At 50.5% G+C, this 15,892-nt stretch overlaps 1 protein-coding gene and 1 long non-coding RNA gene across 2 annotated transcripts; both read left to right on the top strand.

Moving 5' to 3' along the window:
* Positions 1–12,560: 12,560 nt before the first annotated feature.
* LOC139835950 (uncharacterized) lies at positions 12,561–13,174 on the top strand. Its single transcript, XR_011751309.1, has 2 exons — positions 12,561–12,799; positions 12,891–13,174. It is a non-coding gene; the product is annotated as an uncharacterized lncRNA (long non-coding RNA).
* Positions 13,175–13,525: 351 nt separating this feature from the next.
* LOC127328200 (berberine bridge enzyme-like Cyn d 4) lies at positions 13,526–14,833 on the top strand. The gene has a single exon (XM_051354820.2). The coding sequence runs from the start codon at positions 13,754–13,756 to the stop codon at positions 14,774–14,776; it is 1,023 nt and encodes a 340-aa protein (XP_051210780.2). The 5' UTR covers positions 13,526–13,753; the 3' UTR covers positions 14,777–14,833.
* Positions 14,834–15,892: the final 1,059 nt, after the last annotated feature.

The following is a 15,892-nucleotide window of genomic DNA, read 5'->3' as shown; positions in this document are numbered from 1 at the left end:
TCTTAAATAATCTTAACGAAATTATTTTGAAAACTGAACCAGCCTTGGCTCAATGGTACATTTTCTGGTTTATTTAGTTTAGACCGTGTTTGCTTTTTTTTTTACCTGTTTTGTGTTAATTCCAATACAAATATAGGCACATCTATTTGTATGACTGAAAAAACTGTTAGGTTGTTTGGTCATCTCCCGTGTGCGACTGTGTCAGTGGGCCGGAAGGTATTGGGATCGAATCCAAATATTTTGCCAGGGCTGCATACGGCCAAAAATAGAAATAACATAATCTATCGAGTCTTTTTCAGAAACGGTATCAACTGCTCGCATCAAAAGGGCTGCACCAATGAAGCAGTTTTTTTGTCCCATGCTGAAAATTATATTTTACCAGCTGCTTGCGGGCAAAAATGAAAATAACGAAAACTATCGAACCTTTTTCAGAAACGATAGGAATCGACCGCTCGCATCAAAAGCAGCAGTCGACCCCTAACTAGAGCTGCCCAATGAAGCGCTCTTAGGCTGAGCCTTATAAGAGAGTCTGCCATTTTTTGTCCTCTTCTTTTCTTCTTATGTTAAAGATGTTCTCTACTACTCCATCCGTTCACTGGTATATAGTGGCATACCTAAGATTTTCGTCAAAGCTGGATGTACTATAAGTCCGGCCAAATTTTCATCAAAATAGGCTGCGCCGCCGGCCAGAAGACTGGGTGTGTGCCCGGGCATATAGGGATGGTACAATATCATTTAGATATTTAAAAATAAAATAGATACGAATTAAAATGAGTGAATCCACGTACTGAATATAGACTAGATACGGATCAAAACGAGTGAATCTATAAAAATCTAAAAGATCTTACATCATTAGTGCACAGAGGGAATGCTAATTATGTTTCCCTTGAAAAGATGGATACTACTTCATTTTGGATGAGTCTTTTTTTTGGCAGCGTGTTATCTTTTTTGGGAATCATTAACTTCATGCTTCATTTGGGTAGAGAGTTATGGAAACGTTGCCCGGCTATCCATGCATGTAATTAACCGGCCCTAGAAGATAACGATGGCCACCCATAAATAATGTGATATACTCTCGTGATCTTATCGCACATGGGCTCTATATAACGAGGTTAATCCAGGACAAGAACATAAGCACCGTCACAGATTCTTAGCGTAGGTACAATCGAGAGGAAGAAATGGCGGTGTCCAATCCCATAGCTCTGTTGCTCACAGTTTGCTTCCTGGGTTTCCACGTGCCGGCCATGTCCCATGCTTCGTCCTCCGACAAGTTCCTCCTCTGCCTCTCTATCCACGTCCCCAGCCAGGCAGTGCTCACGCCGACATCGCCGTCCTTCAAGCCACTCCTCGTGTCGTCCATCAGGAACGCCAAGTTTGTGGCGCCTGCCACGGCGAGGCCTCCACTCTGTATCCTCACGCCTACCAAAGCTTCACACGTCCAGGCTGCCGTGCGGTGCGGACGCTACCATGGTGTGCGCCTCCGCGTGCGCAGTGGCGGGCACGACAACCACTAGTGGAAAACAGGGCTTCCGTGGGAGCCTTTTGTCGCGGGCGCGCCTGCACCCGCGACAAATGGCCTGGCCACGTCGCCCCGAAACCATGTGGAGCGCGCGGAGGCTTTTGTCGCGGCCTTTTGTCGCGGGCCGTATTACGACCCGCGACAAAAGGGGTAGGAGCGACGTGGCCACCCCTTTTGTCGCGGGTCGTAATACGGCCCGCGACAAAATGTCCCCGCCCTATATAGAAGCAGCCAGCCACCCCCACCTCATTTTTTCCTTGGTGGTGAAGGTGGAGGTGTATGCTAGCTCATTTTTTCTACATGTGCACAAGAGGTGTTTGATGGAATGCTTGTGAGAGGGATGCCACTTGGTTTATTTGATAAGATTTCTCCTCTTTTTGATCCAAAAAGGTTAGCAACTATTTTCTCGACTATATATATATGCATAGTCCGTACAATACTAATTTTAGCAAGGTGATTGCATCTGATACATATATAATTGTACTTATGATGCAGATGAGTCATCCATGGATGTACGGTAACCGATGTGCTCCCGCTTTCAGAGAGGGCGTGAATTCTTTCCTGCTTGTGGCCGAGGCCAACAAGTCGAAGCAAGGTTTTATGTGCTGTCCATGTCTAAAATGTAAGAACGAGAAGGATTACTCTTGCTCAAGAGATATTAAGAGCCACCTGCTTCGGTTTGGGTTCATGTCCAGTTATAATGTTTGGACCAAGCACGGAGAAGAAGGGGTTATGATGGAAGACGGCGATGAGGAAGAAGATAATGATGAGAAGTATTATCGATCTATGTTCTCTGAATGCTTTGATACCGCAATGGACGACAATGAAGAAGAAGGAGGTGAAGAACAGGCATCAGATGATCCTGTTGATGATGATCTTCGTCGGGCCATTTCTGATGCAAGAAGAGACTGTGACACGGATAAGGAGAGGTTGCAGTTCGACAAGATGTTAGAGGACCACCACAAATTGTTGTACCCAGGTTGTGAAGATGGGCATAGAAAGCTGGGTAGCATATTGGAATTGCTGAAATGGAAGGCAGAGGTCGGTGTGACTGACTCGGGATTTGAGAAATTGATGATAATATTAAAGAAGCTGTTTCCAAGAAATAATGAATTGCCCGTCAGTACATATGAAGCAAAGAAGCTTGTCTGCCCTCTAGGATTAGATGTGCAGAAGATACATGCATGCATTAATGACTGTATCCTCTACCGCGGTGAGAAGTACGAGAATTTGAATAAATGCCCGATATGTGGTGCATTGCGGTATAAGATCAGAAAAGATGACCCTGGTGATGTTGAGGGCGAGCCACCCAGGAAGAGGGTTCCTGCGAAGGTGATGTGGTATGCTCCAATAATACCACGGTTGAAACGTTGTTGCGATGGCACATGGAAGAACGTAAGAAAGACGCGATGTTGAGGCACCCCGCTGATGGTCGGCAGTGGAGAAACATCGGGAGAGAGTTCCCGGATTTTGCAGGTGAGGCAAGGAACTTATACTTTGGTCTAAGTACAGATGGCATGAATCCTTTTGGGGAGCAGAGCTGCAGTCACAGCACCTGGCCCGTGACTCTATGTATCTACAACCTTCCTCCTTGGTTGTGCATGAAGCGGAAGTTCATTATGATGCCAGTGCTTATCCAAGGCCCAAAGCAACCGGGCAACGACATTGATGTGTACCTAAGGCCATTAGTCGATGAACTTTTGGAGTTGTGGGCCAAACCAGGTGTACGTGTGTGGGATGAGCACACGGAGCAAGAATTTGACCTACGAGCATTGCTATTCGTAACCATCAATGATTGGCCTGCTCTCAGTAACATTTCAGGACAGACGAACAAAGGATACAATGCATGCACACACTGTTTAGATGAGACTGAAAGTAAATATTTGGGAAAAAGCAGAAAAGTTGTGTACCCGTTCAATCGTCGTTTCCTTCCGCGCAAGCATCCCTTAAGGAAAAAAGGCAAGCATTTCGATGGCGAGGCAGACCGCCGTCCGAAGCCTGTCCCCCGTAGTGGTGCTGATATATTTGACATGGTCAAGGATTTAAATGTTATCTTTGGAAAGGGTCCAGGCAGTCGACCTGTTCCGAAAGACGATGACGGACATGCGCCCATGTGGAAGAAGAAATCTATTTTCTGGGAGCTAGAATATTGGAAAGTCCTGGAAGTCCGCTCTGCAATCGACGTGATGCACCTGACCAAGAATCTTTGTGTGAATATTCTAGGTTTTCTAGGCGTGTATGGAAAGACAAAAGATACAACGAAGCACGGGAGGACCAGGAACTTCATAAAGGACGAAACGGCAATCATCCAGGGCAGTTTGTAGGGCCTGCCAGCTATGCTCTTACCAAACAAGAGAAGGAGATCTTTTTGAAGCCCTATTCAGTATCAAGGTTCCGTCTGGTTTCTCGTCGAATATAAAGGGGATAGTAAATATGAAGGAGAAAAAATTCCAGAACCTGAAGTCCCATGACTGTCACGTGCTTATGACACAATTGCTTCCGATTGCATTGAGGGGACTTCTACCAGAAAATGTTCGACTAGCCATTGTGAAGATATGTGCATTCCTGAACGCAATTTCTCAGAAGGTAATGGATCCAGAAACTTTGTCGGGATTACAGAAGATGTGGTCCAATGTCTTGTCGCCTTCGAGTTGTTGTTCCCACCATCTTTCTTCAATATTATGACGCACCTCCTCGTTCACCTAGTTGAAGAGATTAGAATTCTCGGTCCTGTATTTCTACACAATATGTTCCCCTTCGAGAGGTTCATGGGAGTCTTAAAGAAATATGTTCATAACCGAGCTAGGCCGGAAGGAAGTATCTCAAAGGGCTACGGAACCGAGGAGGTCATTGAGTTTTGTGTTGACTTTCTTCCGACCTTAAGCCGATTGGTGTTCCTGAATCTCGGTATGAGGGGAGGCTGACGGGAACAGGCACACCCGGAAGGAAAGCAACGGTGTGGAGGGACAAGATTTCTTTCAATCAAGCACACTACACGGTTCTATACAATTCCAGCTTGGTGGCTCCGTACATCGAGAAACATAAGAATGTTTTACGAGAAATAAACCCGGGCCAGCCCGAGTCCTTGATTACACGTCAACACATGAATACCTTCGGCAGTTGGTTGCAAAGACATCTCATTAATGACCCATCTGCGGTGGAGCAGCTGTACTTGTTGGCCAGGTTACCATCTTCAAACATATGTACATTCCAAGGGTACGAGATAAATGGGAATACATTTTACACGATCGACCAAGATAAAAAGAGCACCAACCAAAACAGCGGTGTCCGCTTCGATGCAACAGACGAGAATGGGCAGACCACCACATATTATGGATACATAGAGGAGATATGGGAACTTGACTATGGTCCCACTTTTAAGGTCCCTTTGTTTCGGTGCAAATGGGTGAAGCTCAGCGCTATACATATTGACGATAAGTACGGTATGATAACAGTGGATCCCAACAATCTTGCGTACAGACGAGCCTTTTGTCCTAGCCAGCGAGGTGGCTCAAGTTTTCTACGTGAAGGACATGTCTAGCAAATCAAGAAAAAGAAATCAACAAAAGAATACATCAATCGAGGAGCCAAAGCGCCACATAGTTCTTTCGGGGAAAAGAAACATCGTGGGAGTGGATGACAAGACAGACATGTCAGAAGATTATAATAAGTTTAAAGAAATTCCGCCCTTCACGGTGAAAATTGACCCAAGCATCTTGCTAAATGATGAAGATTCTCCATGGCTACGGCGTAGAAGATCACAACACTAGATGGCGATGTAATAATGTATTCTTCATATATAGTTCCCAAGACAATCTCTACATTTATGTAATAATGAAGATTAAACTGTGCTTGGCTTGTTGATCTGCTTGGCAAGGCGTATCGATGCTCCTTTTATAGGCACGACACCGCTTCTACTTTGTCTTATTCCTTCGACAGGCCGTCGTGCGCTACATGCTTTATCTCATCGAGCAGTGCGTCCACCCACGCGTCCTTATCCTGCCGACACCTTTAGTCGCGGTTGCAGCCACCAACCGTGACAAAAGGTTACCGACACATCCTTATCCTGCCGACAGCTTTAGTCGCGGTTGCAGCCACCAACCGTGACAAAAGGTTACCGACACATCCTTATTATCCTGCCGACATCTTTAGTCGCGGTTGCAGCCACCAACCGTGACAAAAGGCCCTCCTAGATAAGCCTCCCCCAGTCTTTTGTCGCGGTTTGAGCCTCCACCCGGGATGAAAGTTTCGCGCGCCACTTCGTTCCCGCCTATTTTCTTCCCGCATTCCCGCCATTTTTCCACTATATATATGTAGGCTTGGACTCTCATATCTGCAAACCTCATCACTCTCTCCCATGGCTTCCATCGTATGTCTAACACCCCGGGAGGCGGAGGCGCTTTGCGCCTCGAACTACCCCTGCCCGCCCGGCTACCGCGTCCCGACCGGCTGGTTGCTGAGCGTCGGAGGCGTACCGGTCCCTCCTATCCCTGTAGGTGTGCCACGCGAGATGGCCATCACGAACCACTACTATTTCGAGCTCACGCCTGAGCAGCGGAGGAATCCCCAGTGGCATCCCGACTACAGCCCGACTTGGGACAGCTTCTTCATCAATCGGCGTGAGAGGGCGGTTGCCAGGTACGAGGAGGACGGCCCGCCTCCTTCGAACTTCAACGAGGCCGGCCGTCGGATGTGGTGGCGCGGCCGGACTCTCCGAGAGCGTCCTGGCCTATCGTGGCCCCCGCCTGCGCTACCCTCAATCCCAGCCCACGCGTGGTCATCCGCCGAGGTTCGACAACCGCGACCCCGATGCTAGCGACGATGACGTCGGCGACTTTGATGACTACAGTGGCGACGTGTATAGGACTAGGCACGACTATGATTGAATGGCTCCAACATTCGAATCTGGCCATGTATCTTATTTTTCAGTTGAGCTCTGTACTTTAATTTCAGTTCAGTCGTAATAAATTTCGTGTCAACCACTTTATTGAACAAAAACAACCGACAACGACTTTATAAACTAAATTTAAACTAATAGAACCGACAAATTCACTTTATTGAAATTACAATAAAATAGATAAATTACTAGTCTAGTCTCTACTCGTCGTCGGAGGTTGTCTCCGTCCAAAGGTCATCCCACCGAGGGTCGTTTCGGTCCAAGTTGTATTCGAGTTCTCGAGCTCGAAGGCGGCGACGGCCCGACGGTGGCGCTGTTGGACCTGCGTTGTGCCCTAAGGTTAGCAAAGAACGCGTCGGGGGACCGCGCCCTCCACTGGCGCATCAACTGCTCGTCGCGCTCGGCGATGGCGATCCGGCGCTGCACCTGGCGATGCCGGTGACGGTCCTCGTCGGTGACGAGGCACGGCGGTGGCGCGAGGAACTCCGCCTCCTCTAGCGATTCAACATCCGGGAAGTTCATGTCGTGCCCTGGCCGCCGAAAGCGCCACGCCGCCGCGTCGTAGCGCGCGCCGCCTCTTCCGGCGTGTTGTACGTGCCGAGGGTGAGGCGGAAGCCACCGGCGCGTATCTCGGCGGTGAACCTACCGCTCGGATGCACTCGAACGCCACGGAAACCGGACGCCCCTCGACGACATGGAGGCATCCCGGAGATGAATGAGCGGAGGCGGTGGCGACGTGTGGTTGCGCCCGCACTCGTCGCTCTATATAGCGCACGCGGGGCATGGCACGTGTCAGCGGTGGCTACACGTCGCACGCCGGCGTCGGCGGGTGAGGCACGTGTCAGCGGTGGCTACATCGTCGCACGCCGGCGTCGGCGGGCGAGGCACGTGTCGGCGGTGGCTAACGTCGCACGCCGGCGTCGGCGGGGTGAGCCACGTGTCAGCGGTGGCTAAACGTCGCACGCCGGCGTCGGCGGGTGAGCCACGTGTCAGCGGTGGCTACACGTCGCACGCCGGCGTCGGCGGGGTGAGCCACGTGTCAGCGGTGGCTACACGTCGCACGCCGGCGTCGGCGGGGCGAGGCACGTGTCAGCATTTATATATGCGAGATGCAAATAGTTCTATGGATGTCATATTCATGTTCATTGGATTTTTCTGATCAATTTTCATATATAACACTTTTCTTTTTGAGTTACCATTTAAAAGTTATTGAAATAATAGTTTTTATTTAAAAAAAACAGAAAAACAAAAAACAGAAAAACAAAAAACGAGAAAAACAAAAACGGTCCAGGCCTGATCCGCGTCCAACGGCTCCAGGCCGTTGGATTCAAACGGCCGGAGCCGTTGGATGCGCTTCACGCGGATCGGCCGCCTCCCCCTCCCACCCCCTTTTGTCGCGGGTCGAGCCACGGCCCGCGATAAAGACCCCTTTGTCGCGGGTGGGGCTTGACCCGCGACAAAGGGGGTCTTTTGTCGCGGGTCAAGCCCCCACCCGCGACAAAAGGCCCTAGGTATAAATATCTACCGCCGCGGGCGGAGCCCCCACCCGCGACACCGGAGGCCATTTTCCTTAGCAGAAATCGCGCCGTCGGGCTGCCGAAATCCACCGCCGCCGCCGCCGGCCATCTTCCTCGCCTCCGGCCGCCGCCTGCCACTTCTGAGCCGCCTCTTCGCCGCCCCCGCCCTCTGCGCCACCTCCGCCACTCTGCGCCGCCTCTCGCGCGCCACCTCGACGAGATCTCCCGCGCGCGCCACCTCCTGCCGCCGCCGCCTCCTCCGACCGCCGCCTCCTGGGACACCCCGGCCGCCGCCGCCTCTCGCGCCACCCTCGAGGTAGCCGCCACCCTCCGCCGCCCCGCGCCGTGCCGGCCGGCGCGCCATGCCCCGCCTCTTTTTTCATTAAGTTTTTAGTATTTAGTTTTAATTAGTATTAGTTAGTTAGTATTAGTTTAGTTTAGTTAGTATTAGTATTTAGTTTTAGTTAGATTAAATTAGTATTAGTTAGTTAGTATTAGTATTTAGTTTTAATTAGTATTAGTTTAGTTAGTATTAGTATTTAGTTTTAATTAGTATTAGTTAGTTAGTATTAGTATTAGTATTTAGTTTTAATTAGTATTAGTTAGTTAGTATTAGTATTAGTATTTAGATTAAATTTAGTATTAGTTAGTTAGTTTAAATTTTTGTAGATAGTTAATTCAAATTTCGTAGTTACTTAGTTTAAATTTTGTATTAATTCAAATCTTGTAGTTAGTTAGATTAAATTTTGTATTAATTTAAATTTTATATTAGTTAGCTTGTAAACAACCGACGCAAACACTCTCGCCAACACCGCTCTCCTCTCGCGAACAACACTCGCCGACACCCCTCTCCATCTCGCGAACACTAGCCGACACCCCTCTCCCTCTCGCGAAAACCATCGACGCCGCAACTCCCCTCTTCTCTCCCTTCTCGCGAACAACACTCGCCGACACCCCTCTCCATCTCGCGAACACTAGCCGACACCCCTCTCCCTCTCGCGAAAACCATCGACGCCGCAACTCCCCTCTTCTCTCCCTTCTCGCGAACAACCGACGCCGACACCCTCTCTCTCTCTCTCTCTCTCTCGCAAACACGCGTCGCCGACACCCTCTCCCTCTCGCAAACACGCGTCGCCGACACCCTCTCCCTCTCGCAAACACGCGTCGCCGACACCCTCTCCATCTCGCAAACACGCGTCGCCGACACCCTCTCCCTCTCGCAAACACGCGTCGCCGACACCCTCTCCCTCTCGCAAACACGTGTCGCCGATTAGGGTTAGGGTTTGGTTTGTGTTTGATTAGGGTTAGGGTTTGGTTTGTGTTTGAACATTTACTTATCGATTTAATTCTTTTGCAGAAACAATGGATCAATTCGAACGGGACTTGGAACAGGAAGACATATTCGCGGACATAATCCGCGATGGTACAGCCGCCGACCGAGCCGGCTCCGGTCATGGAGAACCCGACGGCTCCGGTCATGGAGAAGCCGACGGCTCCGGTGACGGAGAAGCCGACGGCTCCGGTGACGGAGAAGCCGACGACGGCTCCGGTGACGAGGTATTAATGGAATTCTATATGTACATATGTATTGAGGCATTAGTATAGAGGCATTAATGCAATTCTATATGTATTCTCTTAGGCCTCCGAAGATAAGATAGAGAAACGAGGCCCGGCAAAGAAGTTGACCAAGAAAGACCACTTCACAATTGAAGCTATATCACCGGAAGGCCAACCGGTGGTACCCGAGAATGTCGGAGTGAAGTTCAAAAATCAGTGCGGAGTTGTGGTTAGAGATCGTGTCCCGATCACTGTCAGAGAATGGAACAAGACGAAGAATGTGTCCGAAAATCAGGTTGCCGATAGGTACAAGGACACACTTTTCGTAGACCTGATGGCACATTTCACTTTGCCGATTTGGGATCGGAGTCTGAGAATGCTAAGCAGCAAGAGCTAGTGAAGAAATGGGCTCTTAAGAAGATGGGGGAACTTTTCCGGGCGTATAAGAACCGGTTATGGAAAAATTATAAGAAAGACAAGAAGCCTCCATTATTCGAGAACTACCTAGCGAAGCACGAGCATAACTGGGAAGAATTTGTGAGGTACAAAGAATCGAGAGGAGGCTGTGAACCTCGGCGAAAAACAAGAAGAATGCAAGCGAGAAGAAATATCACCATCATACGGGGCGAGGGGGCTACGGAAGAGCCATGCCTAAGTGGGATGCACAAGAGGCTGAGATGGAGCTGAACGGGATCACTCCAACCCACGCGAGAAGGATGGGACATAAGGGCTCGAAATTGGTTCCTCGCGCATGGCTGTGAGTATGACATGAAGACAGGGAACATTGTTGAAAGTGACACCAGGGTTAGGGTACCCAGGCAAAAATGGATTGAAGTGACGACAGATATAAAGGCGGGAAAACTAAAGTTTGCTCCCGATAGAGAGAAAGACTTGCTGACGCTTGTCCTCGGTAATCCTGAGAAGGGAGGACGAACAAGAGGCTTCGGCCCTAGTGTTCCGTGGTCGCTTGGGTTTCCGGCCGACGCGGAGACTTATAGAAGCCGAGCGAGAGCTAAACAACGCCACTGGAGGTGCAGAATGACCGGATGGCCGAGTTCCAACGCCGACTTGACCAGCAGCAGCGGGAGCTTCAGCAGCAGCAGCGGGAGATAAATGAACTAAAAGGACAGCGCCCGCGTATAATACCGCTGAAATATCTCAGCGACGAGACAGCAGCGTGGCCGACTCGGAGGCCCCTCCTACACGGATGATGATAGATGCCGGTCCTGGCGACCCCTTGGATGGAATCAAGGAGACAACACCTTGTGATCTCCATGAGGTGTTCAGGAAGGTTTCGTTAAGGTGGCGGTCGGCTATGTCTTACCGGCATTTGGACCTGAAGGTGAGCCGGCAACATGGCATGGCAATCCGATTCCAGCTGGCTATGCTCGTGTCGGGGTGGATTCAGTTGTCCCGCAGTGGGAGACATTGGAGCTCCATATCCCTGGAGGTGATGGGGGGCTTACACTCGGAGAGGTGCTGGGAGAAATCATTCTCTGGGAAAAGAAGAACATCAGGCTGCCAGGCTGGGTAGCACCTAGTACCGGTCGTCCCAGCAGGTCACCATCACCTCCTCCAGGTGATCGCAGGCCACCATCACCTCCTCCTACTGATCACATGTCGCCACCATCACCCCGTGGGTACGACGTCGACCACGACATCGGTAGTCCATCTCCATCTCCAGCGCCGCCGCCTCCGCCCACTAAGACTCGGAATGCATCCAGCCGGAAGCGTTTCAAGAGTCCTGTCCCCAAGAGGTCGCCCCCTCCCAAAAGTACCAAAGGTTCCTCCCCCCCGTCCTTGGGATCTTACTGTCGAGGAAAATGCGGCCGCTGTTGCGAAACACAACTATGATCATTTCCATAAGCCAAAACCTCCAGCGCCAGAGCCATACACAGAGAAGCAAATAGAATATGCTACTAGTTTTCTGAACACACCATCGCAAAGATGAGTTACACGAGAAGAAGGATGACTATACACGCACTCTTGCGAAGGTAATTGACCAAAAGAAGGATGAAAAGGCTAAGGAGAAGGACATTGCTGGCACGAGCAAATCATCAGCTAGAAGTGCAGATGAGAAAAGGTCAAGTTCAACAAGTGCACCCCTCAAGGCCAAGCAAACGACAAAAGGCAAAAAGAGAAAGGAAGTTCCCCTCCTCGGTGCTCAGCCCAAACAATCGATCCCAGCACTCAAAGTGTTTAATGTTCCCAAGGTATACCAGGAACATGGTGGTTTCGATATGGAAGAAGCTGCTAGCCTAGCGGCTGCCTGTAAAGTTTCCGTGGAGGAATTGCTACTTGCAGCAGATGCTGCACTACCCACTCGCTGATATAGCTCCTAAATTTGTCTACGGGGCCGACTTGGTCAGCAGAGAGCAGCTGCATAAACTACCAACACATATGCGGAATTTGCATCTGTGGTACCTTGATGCATGCAAGGAGAAAAAAATGTACATCGTGGCGAGTATACCATGGGAATATTACTACCGAAAGGAGGAGATCCATATTGAGATGAATGAACTCTGGCAGTTATTCAATCTAGAAGCCCTCGACAAATCTCTCATGAGTTGCTATTGCTTGTAAGTTGTTAACTACATATAAGTTCATTTTCATTCAGTTCATGTTCGTTTTCATTGCATATATATACTCATTATATCTTATGGGTTCTCTTTTGCAGACTCAAGATCAGTGAGTGCAAAAGTAATAATATTATCAATGTTGGGTTTGTTGACCCGTATAAAATACATGTTGAAACGGTGAAGCATAAACGCGAAGAAACGGGGGGAAACCTACTAAGGTTTTTGGGGCAGCAATATTTCTGTGATTCAATATTGTTTCCTTACAACTACGAGTGAGAGTCTTAATGATCTTTTATATATGCACATTCAATTTTTCTTACTCGATGTTAAGTGTAATTCCTGACGTATATGCATAACATGTGCAGCTTCCACTGGATTCTACTAGACATTCAACCTGATAAGGGAATAGTTGAAGTAAAAGACCCATCGAGTAGAGGCCTGGACGGGTTCCAGGACTTGCGAAGTTGCTCCAAGTGTAATTTCCTTCATCGCCGCGCTTTATCTTTCGTGAGATATCAATTAATTATCCACTCATTCAATCATTCTTTTGCATGGCAGGGCTTGGCAAGCTTTGAAGAATGTTCATAAGGAGATTACCTTTGCAAAGAAGCTAACATTTAATCCTGTACCGTGCCCCCAGCAGCCACAAGGGACGAATCTATGTGGATACTACGTTTGCGAGTCCATTCGCATGTTAACCACTGAGAAGCAGAACAGAAATAAATTCGACGTAAGCAATAACATTCACAACTTTATTTATTATCATCAATATTTCGTTATCAAGACTGATATAGTCATACTCATCTCATTTTCGTATATAGGTCGACTTCATGCGGGACAGACTCCAACCAAAGGAACACGCACTAGGAATCGCGGAGGAACTGGCGGGACTTTTGGTTAGAGAAGTAATAAACAACAAAGGCTTGTTTAGTCCAGATAGTTGTTCTACCTCCAAATAGACGGTCGTTAGTACCGTTTGTCGATCGTGAGCTCCATGTATATATGTAGGGAACCTACGAATATGTGTAAGGGGAATCGACTTCTGCTTCCAATCTTTGTTTGATCGATCTATATATATATAATGAATGAATGTGTACAACTTCTAGTAGCGTACAAATATATGCAACTTTTATTTTCGGACGAAAAAAATGAAATAACAGGCGGTCGGTGGCGGGGGGGAGGGGTGCTGCACCCCTCAAACCCTAAAGCAGAAGCGTTGTGCGCGCGCCACGTAGAGGGCCTTTTGTCGCGGGTGGTAATACCGCCCGCGACAAAAGGGCCTGTGCCCTGCGCGCCCCGCGGCTGCCACGTGGTGGACCTTATGTCGCGGGTCGTAAGTGACCCGGGATAAAAGGCCACCCTTTTATCGCGCCTTGCTTGTCGCGGCTGGCCGCCCGCGACAAAAGGCCCTAACCACCCGGATCAAAAGGCCTGTTTTCCACTAGTGAACGAAGGCCTCTCGTACCGCTCCCAGCGGCCCGAGGTGTTCGCCGTGGTCGACCTCGCCAAGCTCGATGCCGTGCGCGTCGACCCGCACGGGGCAACCGCGTGGGTCGACTCCGGCGCCACGATTGGAGAGCTCTACAATGCCGTCGCTAAGGCGGCGCCCGGGCTGGGCTTCCCGGCAGGCGTGTGCCCGACCATCGGCGTGGGTGGCCATTTCAGCGGCGGTGGCGTCGGCCTCATGATGCGCAAGTACGGCCTCTCCTCGGACAACATCCTCGACGCCACCATCGTCGACGCCGACGGGAAGCTCTTGCAGGGCAAGGAGGCCATGGGGGACGACCTCTTCTGGGCCATCCGCGGCGGCGGGGGCGGGAGCTTTGGAATCGTCCTGTCGTGGAAGGTGCGGCTCGTGCCGGTCCCACCCAAGGTCACCTACTTGAGCGTAACCAAGACCATGCACCAGGGCGCGGTCGACGCCGTGACCAAGTGGCAGAAGGTCGCCCCGGCGCTCCCCGAGGACCTCAGCGTCCGTGTGGTCGTGCAGAAGCGTCAGGCTAACTTCCAGTCCCTGTACCTCGGCAACTGCAGCGCCGTGGTGCAGACGCTGCATCGCCAGTTCCCGGAGCTCGGGGTGACGCGCGCCGACTGCCAGGAGATGAGCTGGCTGCAGTACGTGGCGTACCTATACTTCGGCGACGCCATCAAAAACGCGCCGCTCGAGGAGCTCCTCCTCAACCGGACCATGCCCCTGGGTCCCTTCGTCAAGAACAAGTCCGACTACGTCAAGAAAGCCCTCACCAAGGCCGCCTGGCAGAAGATCTTCACCTGGCCCAGCGGCGCCGCGGACGGAGAGCTTATCCTCGAGCCGCACGGCGGAAGAATGTCCACGATCGCCGACACCGACACGCCGTACCCACACCGGAGCGGCGTGCTCTACAACATCCAGTACGTCCAGCTCTGGAACGACAACGGGGCCGGGGGAAACAACAGTACACCCAACTGGATCAATGGCTTGTACGACTTTATGGCGCCGTTTGTGACCAAAAACCCCAGGGCTGCGTACGCCAACTACAGGGACCTCGACTTGGGCATGAACAAGGTGGTCGGCGGCGTGACCACCTACGAAAGCGGCAAGGTCTGGGGTGAGAGCTACTTTGGTGGGAACTTTAGAAGGCTCGCGACGATTAAGCGGAAAGTGGATGGCCGTGACTACTTCCGGAACGAGCAGAGTGTGCCGCCACTTCTATTGATCCGGAAATGAGAAAGCTAGTGGTCAACACATGCAAATTAGTCATGTTCGACCAGATTTGTACTTAACTGATAAAAAATTGCCATGAGCTAAAACAATATTTGGATTTTCTATTATGGGGATGTTCCAAAAAGGCAAAAAACAGCTTAGAGAGCATTGGATGTCAGCCTGTGAAATCAAACCCCAGATCTCCCAGGTCCAGAGCCGTTTGATTACACCAAACATACCGCGGATATCCGCTGGATTGTGATTTGTGAACAGTAAAACCACACAAGGCTTTATCTCCCTCCTATGTGGGTGGAGCCTGCTAACCACATCACCCGACGAGTTTGTAGAGAAAGAATCACCATCTTCGTCTTCCTCAAAGCCCCTCCCGATCATCGCATCCACTCCCCTACTCCCCCGCTGCAGCACCACTGTGAGAGTCACGCCGCCAATGTCGTTCCAAAAGAATCCTTCGGCAAGGCTATCTAATGGGCTCTCAGGGAAGCACCTCACCCTAAGAGAGCTCGCAACATCTCCCCTATCCCTCGGCAGCATCATCAAACCCCTTGGAAGCAGTTCGTTCAAAGCACCGCTGCCCATGGCAACACACGTCGCTAGAGGTTACTTCAATGTGGCCGTTTGCAGCAATGTTGGTGGCCGCATGTAGCAAAGTCAATTGCCGCTTGTAGCAACGCCCATGGCCCCTTGTAGAAACGGTAGTCAACATCGGTGGCCTCGCACCAACGCCCATCGCCCCTTGTAGAAATTGCGGTCGATGGTGACGGGCAGCCACGACGGGAGGCCACGGCCCCCTACCACCCCCCGCAGTTGACGTGTCGTGGATTCCGACACCTAGGAATGATACTCCCTTTGGTTCGGCGGCGGGCGAAGAGCGCAGCGAATCCTAGCAACGGTCCGATCGGAGATCACAACCAAACGGAGACACGTGTGTTTTTACCTAGGTTCAGACCGCAATGTGCTAAGCCCTACGTCCTGCAACTATCCTCTATATGGTGGTCCCTTCTTCCTTACATTGTTCTCCTCTTTTTTTTCTGGCCGGCCTCCCCCCTTTCTTGCAGCATGGGCCTCCTTTTATACAAGCAAGGGGTCACAACAAGGTGCTGCAAGGGCACGTAGCACGGG

The sequence above is a fragment of the Lolium perenne genome, chromosome 2 (assembly GCF_019359855.2).
Source record: "Lolium perenne isolate Kyuss_39 chromosome 2, Kyuss_2.0, whole genome shotgun sequence".
NCBI lineage: Eukaryota > Viridiplantae > Streptophyta > Magnoliopsida > Poales > Poaceae > Lolium > Lolium perenne.
This window is presented reverse-complemented; position numbering and strand designations above follow the sequence as displayed.